General features: G+C 38.7%; 1 protein-coding gene across 1 annotated transcript; it reads left to right on the top strand.

The window, feature by feature from the left end:
• The first annotated feature begins 1,041 nt into the window (after positions 1-1,041).
• On the top strand, positions 1,042-6,824 carry LOC108379029 (RNA polymerase II degradation factor 1-like). The gene is made up of 4 exons (XM_017635346.1): positions 1,042-1,250; positions 3,980-4,042; positions 4,117-4,279; positions 4,359-6,824. The coding sequence occupies exons 1-4, from the start codon at positions 1,159-1,161 to the stop codon at positions 6,795-6,797; spliced, it is 2,757 nt and encodes a 918-aa protein (XP_017490835.1). The 5' UTR covers positions 1,042-1,158; the 3' UTR covers positions 6,798-6,824.
• Positions 6,825-7,145: the final 321 nt, after the last annotated feature.

A 7,145-nucleotide genomic window follows, 5' to 3' on the forward strand; every position in this document is an offset into this window, starting at 1 on the left:
AACTTATTTTGTATCTTGTGCCTGCTATACTAGGTATATCCGTCACGCATAACCTCTAAATGTTGTGTCAACTAATGTACACATTTCGAGGTATGCATCTACATATATAAACGTAGAAATACGTACAACCATATGTATATACATATGTACTTAGGCCAGTTATGTATTGCATACACATTAACCTATTTGTGTGTATTTAATGCTACTCGTACCTCAAGGTGTAACGGCCAAATGTCGATACACTTGCCACGTGTAACCATAACAACAGTCAAAACAAAAACAAGCTATATATGCACATTAGGGTAGTCGGAATTTCAATACTCTCACCCTCAGGATTGTTCTATATCGAACAAATGTGCCCCTGTTTTTATTTTGGAATCAAAAAATATTTAGAGGTCGCTTAAACGCAATTTTTCGTAGAAATGACATAAAATTCTTGAGAACCAATATTTTTCGACCAGAAAATTCTGGTTCTCTTCGGGAATACCTAATGGTTTATTTAATCATTTTTTAATACTATGGACTTTTTATTTATCTCGCCATTGCATTTTCGGGGGGTTTTGGCGGACCTCCAAAATCTAGTTACTATGAAAAAATGGTTAAATAAATGAGAATAAACGGGAATCTCCTGAAGAAAAATAGAGTTGTCCGATCGAAAAATATCAATTTATAAGAATTCTAACCATTTCTACGAAAAATGCATGGAAAACTGTGAGCGCCTTGAGCTACCTATTTTTGATTTAAATATAATTTGATTTCGATATAGAATAATCCTAGGTGGTGAGAGCATAAAAATTCCCACTTTACTTTTTCACACGCATTTTTGGCCCACCCTAATGTACATATGTATGTATATCCTTTAGTGGTTAATGTTTGTTGGTGGTGTTTGTATTAAATATTGTCCTGCAATGAAATAATATACGAATCCAGGACGTAACCGACAGTTGGAACGCATAAAAGCGTGCAAACGAAAGAGAAAAAATAAAACGGGCGAATGAGTTCAGAAAATGCTCTGTCAGCGCGTCCCTGTATTTCCTTTAGTTGGCCAAAGCAGTTGACAAACTTTCAGTTGCGGAGTAGCGTTTAACCGATTAAGAGGACTTTCATCGACATAAACCTAATCTACTAATAGTTTATTTTATTGAGTTTTGGATTTTAATGCAGTTGCTGTGGTGCAACATGTACCCCCAATCGGAGTTGGATAATTACAAACTGCAAGTGGATTTGTTGCAAGAAAAGCTCAAACAAAGGTAATGCGAATAAAAAGTGTGTTAAAGTGTTGTGCGTTTGTTTTTTAAGTAATTTTTATGCGGAGAAAAATGGATTATATAATAAACATGATGACGGTCACATGACCTAGTTAACTACTATCGATATTGAGTAAGTATCGATACTGAGGGTATAAAAATGAGTACTTTAATACTCGATACCTTATTTGGCGATTTTACTCGATACTTTCCAAAGTACTCGTAGTATCGAATACTTTTTAAAAAACACACTTTTTAAATTTTGTCTTCCATTGGCAACCCAATTTTCTTTGCTTATATGGATTACTATCATTCAATTTTGTCCATCACTTAAAATAAACTGAAATCTCGTCTAGTCTGTTACATAACATAAACCAAATAAGTTAAAGTTTAATGGCCTTATTCATAAAAAATAAAGTACATTCTTCAGTTTATAAACCTTTTTTATTTTTTATGAATAAGGCCATAAAACTTTACTTTAAACTATACTTTAAAGTTCACGAAAATACAGCAGTTTTAGAAACTTTTAGGGTATGCAGTTTTGTAACCTATTCAACTTTCCGTGTAGCCTACTACCGTTGACTTTTAATTAAAATTCGCACAATATTAAACAAAATTAAATAGGTTACAAAAATGCATACCCACAAAGTTTCCAAAAATTCTTAATCAAATTTAAAATTCGTGAAAGTAAATATATGTGTATGTATGTATGTACATTTAACGTTTAAATTACTTCTAACGTGGAAGTAAGTTCTGCAATGAAATAAAAATCAAATATTTTAAATGTCTATTGTTTTAATTTCAGGAAATAACTAGATATACGATTGAAGAACAAAATAATTTTAGTATCNTTTCCCTGATACTTTTAGAGTATCGATACCATGAGCTCGATGCCAGAATAAGTACTCAGTATCGATACCAAAGTCTGAAATTTCGAACCCTACGTGAGAGGCGACTAATTCTCGTAACAAATCTAGTAGTGTGTACCATTCCATACTTTTTCGAAAAAAAAAAAATATATACTGCTGCTGTTAAAAAATATTTAGTTGAAAAGTTGGAAAAAATGCACTTAAGTGGGCTTATGACGTGTGATTAACTGCAAGTGAGTAGTAGTTGACAGATATTAAAGATAGGCTTACTGCCACCATTCTAAGCCGAATCGTACGTGTTCGAAAAAATATTTATGTATAACAAAACTTTAAAAATGAAGTTTTTCAAAAGAAAACGAATGAAAAGATGTTAAAATTATTAAAACATTTAGCGCTTACTAGAAAGTTCCACAAAACGTTGTCAAGTGTATTTCAAGAGCAGACAAAAACTACCGTACAGTGAAATAGTTCCAGCAGATTATTGCATAAAATTTAGAGAAATTCTTCTAAAACTGTAAAACTTTTATGGGTTCTGAAGCAAGTGGTTTTCACAGGCCCATTGTGAGGTCAACCATGAAGAGAAGTTTTCAGAGACAGGAAAAACATAATAATGTAAGAGTTCAAAGGTCATGCTGTCCACGATGGATGCATCAAACCTCACCAGCGAAACTAACTAGGCTAATTTTTGCAAATTTGTGATGTTTTACTACGGGTAATTTGTCCAGTTTTTGTGTCAAAAAATCGTTTCTCTTACTTCAAAAAATAAGCTTTCGGTCCTTGGCATTTCACAAAGAAAAATTCAAACCAAATAACGATATCTTTGGTTTTTGTTAAAAACCGAACGAAAACTGCTTAGCAGGTGGTCAAAGTCGTTGTCCGTGAGTGAAATATTGGAATCGATTTTGTGTACTGTTTTTTTTAGATTTTTTGAGCAGCTACATTTAAGTTAGTAAATCTTTAAAAAAATTCACAAAATTATAGAAAATAAAGAAAAAAGTGAGTGCTTTTGAAATCTGTAACTGTTTTCTTTTTAATTTTTTTTTAGACAAACATACATACTTCTGACATAACCTTTGACATTTTTTTTTTCTTAAAAATTAAATGCGAAAAAAGCTTCTAAAATATTGGTTGTGCTTGGACTTTCAAAAACATGCAAAATGAAGAATTTTTAGCTTTGTTCGTCAATTTCATGTTGAGTTTTCTGTGAAAATGGTTTTTTTTTAATATTCTAGATACTGTCGGCGGTGAACTATTTACCGTTTGGCGGAGAGCCAATAAGAGAGAGTCAATAAAGAGAGAAAACAATAAGCGGTTTACAATTTTGTTGCTGCGAAGGCTGCTGCTTTTAACTTTTTAGCAGACAATATTTTTGAGCGCAAGCTCTCTGGGTTGACAACTCATTTTTGATATTCAAAATAACGGTGCAGATCTGATGATCTTCACAAAAAATGCCTTCGCTACATACATGAATCTAAAGATATTTATGTACATAAATATGTATGTTATAGCTTTATAGATATGACTTTTCGAATAGGGGGCAACCATAGCCAAGAACATTTTCAAATTAAAACCACTTCAGTTCTTTGCACTCTCGTCCTTCTCTATCTCTTTGCCTTCTCTTGAAATAACGTTTCTGCTCCCTTCTCTTCGCTTAAGGCATTTTAACTCTCTCTCTGCCATTTTGAATGAACCTGCGTGGAAATTTCTTTAGTTTTTAAAAGTTCAGGGGTTAAAATGTTCTTCGGAAAATTTGCAAGGTATCTGAAGGAAGAGTTGTATTGAACCTATATTTATATGTATTATCAAATTCATTATTATTGGATTTAAGTTATTTTGATTTTATCTCTCACTATGTTTTTTCAGCGAAGAAAATCGACAGCAGCTGCAGAAGGAACTTCAGCAGATTTTACTGCGACGGAGTGAACAGTAAGTAGTTTGGGACGTCTTTTTATTGACTGAACAAAACCCATAGCAGTCATTCTTTTCTTCCCAATCGACAGTGACAAATCCGTGCGCACAAAACTACGGCAAAAATACCAAAGTTTTCTGGATGAGCAGGAGCGGCGCAATGAACGCAATCAGATGCTGATGCAAATGCTCGAGCGAATAGATGAGCAATCGGCTGCTTTATCGGCACGTAGCGAGAGACTCAAAGGCATGAAGGTGAGTGAGATTTAATAAAGTTTTCTTTTTCAAGACAACAGATGAATTCGTAATAATATCTTCGCCCTATCCTATCCAGCTTCAATACGAGCGCTATTTTGCGAAATTAATGCAAACACAACCTGTTCGCTGCATACAAAATGCGACTGTAACCACTGGCGTTGGGGCGGAGGTCATGTCAATGCAAACAACAATGCCAGCCGCGACACAAATACCCGTGCTATTGCCCGCTGTTGCCCCACAGCTTCCAACAACTGTACAGCCTACTACCACAGAGCGTAGAAGCGATGCAACAGCTGCTGGTATGGCGGCCGCAACACCTACACAACCGACTACTGGCGGACTCGAAGCGATAGCAGCAGCACAGTCGGCAGCTTTGACGCCGCGAATGTGGACATTTGCTATGGCCACACCGACCCCAGCAGGATTGCTGCTCACTGGAGGAGCGCCAACAGCTGCGATGGGCTCAGCGCCACTACAGCCAGCGACCACACCGTTTGAATTTGTACAGTATCCGCTGGGATATGGAGCGATGCAACAGCAGCAACCTTTGCAAATGGCATATGCCTCACCAATGGGACCGGTAACATTTGCTAGCCGATTCACATTACCACAATGTTACGGTGCTGAGATGAGTGAAAACCCACTCAATCCAACTAATACCACAGAAGAAAAATTGCCTGGTAAGTCCACTAGCACTGCTCGAGAGGTTAGCGCAATGCAAAAGCAGCGCCTAGCAAAGCAGTCGGATGCCACCACACAACGCGGCGAGGGCATTGAAGGTGGATCTGAGGATGAAGAAAAATCGAAAGCTTCGCAAACAACAGAACATCTACCCCCTAATGAACAGGTAGAGCAGGAGCAGCATTCGGGCCAACCCATGTCAGATAAAGATACTGAAACTCACGTGGCGACTGCGGCCGGTAGGCCCCTCGACTCTACTAGTTGCGTCACTAGGAGTATGTCCGAAGTTAAACTGGAAGACGATGACGACAGCGTGCGCAGCTATGTGCCTTATACAGGATGGAAGGATGAAACGAATAAACCAAAGTTCAATGCAAAAGCTTCAGAAAGACTAGAAGAAACTTTCACTAAACCAGAAACTCAGCTGAATGCCGCAAACACTCGGCAGAAGTTAGGCCCAATGAAGTTGCACACAGCAGAAGAGCACAGGCGAAAGTTTGCGGACATTGAGAAGAAGTATGGTATTGCAGATGAAACCAATGACATGGAGGACGAGATTCCTTTGCAGGAATATAAACCCTTCTCCGAGATTATTAAAGAAACCAGCGCCAGAGAGCAGCAGCCACCAGTTGTCGAAGTTTCAGATAATAATTCATGGCAATCACACTCGGGCTCGGTGGAATATACACCGAAGCCATCAATGTCTAGCGCATCGACTGAGCAAAAGCCTGTCTCCATTGATAACATAGAAAATGCTATTTACGGCGAGTTGGTAAATCCACAATTGAACGACTCTACACAACCGACTGTGCGAACTGCCGCGCACGGTTTCTTCACCGAACTACTTGGCCAACAAGAACCGGCCAAGTTAAGTCAAAATTCTGACGAAATCAGTGGAAATCAGCATGAAAACACTACCAGTGATACAATAGAAACTCAAAACCTTCCAGCAAATGCAGATAATATGGGATATGCCAATTATAGTACATCAATTGACGGCACAGAGGCTGCCGAAGTAAAAGCAGCCGCTGACAGTTACCAAAATGAACCACCAAATCAAGCCACATACGACACAGCAAACTCTGACTACTACCAGCAATCGGCGGCAGCAGAACGCGCTTACGATGGTGCAGAAGCAACAAATGCTTACGCTGAGTATCCAACAGACCAAACAGCCGATTTGAATGCCGCGCGCGGCGACGCTAACCAACAGCTTCAAGAGCAGCAGCAACAGCAACAACAACAACAACAACAGGAGTACACGGAACAAGATTATGAAAATTATGATGCAACGCAGTATGGCAACTATGATCCCAATGCATATCCGGGCTACATATATGATGAAGCCACTGGCCAATATGTCGTCGATCCGCAATATGTGGCGCCCGAAGGAAGCGCTGCTGAAGGCGTTTACGCGTCGCAGGAATATCAGAGTGGTCAGGGTCAAGAAGTTAGTTATGCGTATGAAGACAATGCCTACGCCGCTGCGGCACCAACTGCGGCGGATGAAGGCAGCGCTAGTGCTACCCCAACTACCGCCGAAGTAGCGAATGTGCCGCCGCCAGAACTGCAACAAGAGCCGACGCCTGAACCTGTAGTAACTGAACCAGTTGCACCTCCTACGACCGGCGAGCCTAAAGTCTTGAAACCTACTTCGATTCTTTCGACAGCGGATAAGCTTGCCGCACAGAATGAGGCGCAAAAGAAGAAGAAACGCGTGAATTTTGTGGATAGCAGCGAAACGGATGACAGCTCGAGTGCTGCTAAGTTGCCAGCTGCAGGCAATGAAAGTGATTTTGATTTTTCAAGTGGCGCAGAAACTTCGGCGGGTTAAGGCCAAGGAAGAGCTGGGATGACGTCAGAAAAATTTCTAAATTTACTTTCAATATACATACATATGTATGCCTTTCTTTTTCATGCACATTTTCCGTTGAATTTCAATTTTGAAACCGTGTCGAATATATACATGCATATGTACATATTTAGTTACACTTAATGTCTAGAGTTTTTAGTCCGCGAAAACGATATATGTAAATAAAGATCACGAAAAATTAAATCTTGGGAACCAAATTATTTCATGGAAGAGAGTAGTGCAGCCAAAATAATTTACATGCCAGTTATCTTTTAAAACAGCTTTACGTTAGGTTTGACAGAGTCATTCTGGACTTAATGTACTGAAACA

Source organism: Rhagoletis zephyria, unplaced genomic scaffold (genome assembly GCF_001687245.7).
Source record: "Rhagoletis zephyria isolate East Lansing unplaced genomic scaffold, Rhagoletis_zephyria_1.1 Rzeph_scaffold_15426, whole genome shotgun sequence".
Taxonomy (NCBI): Eukaryota; Metazoa; Arthropoda; class Insecta; order Diptera; family Tephritidae; genus Rhagoletis; species Rhagoletis zephyria.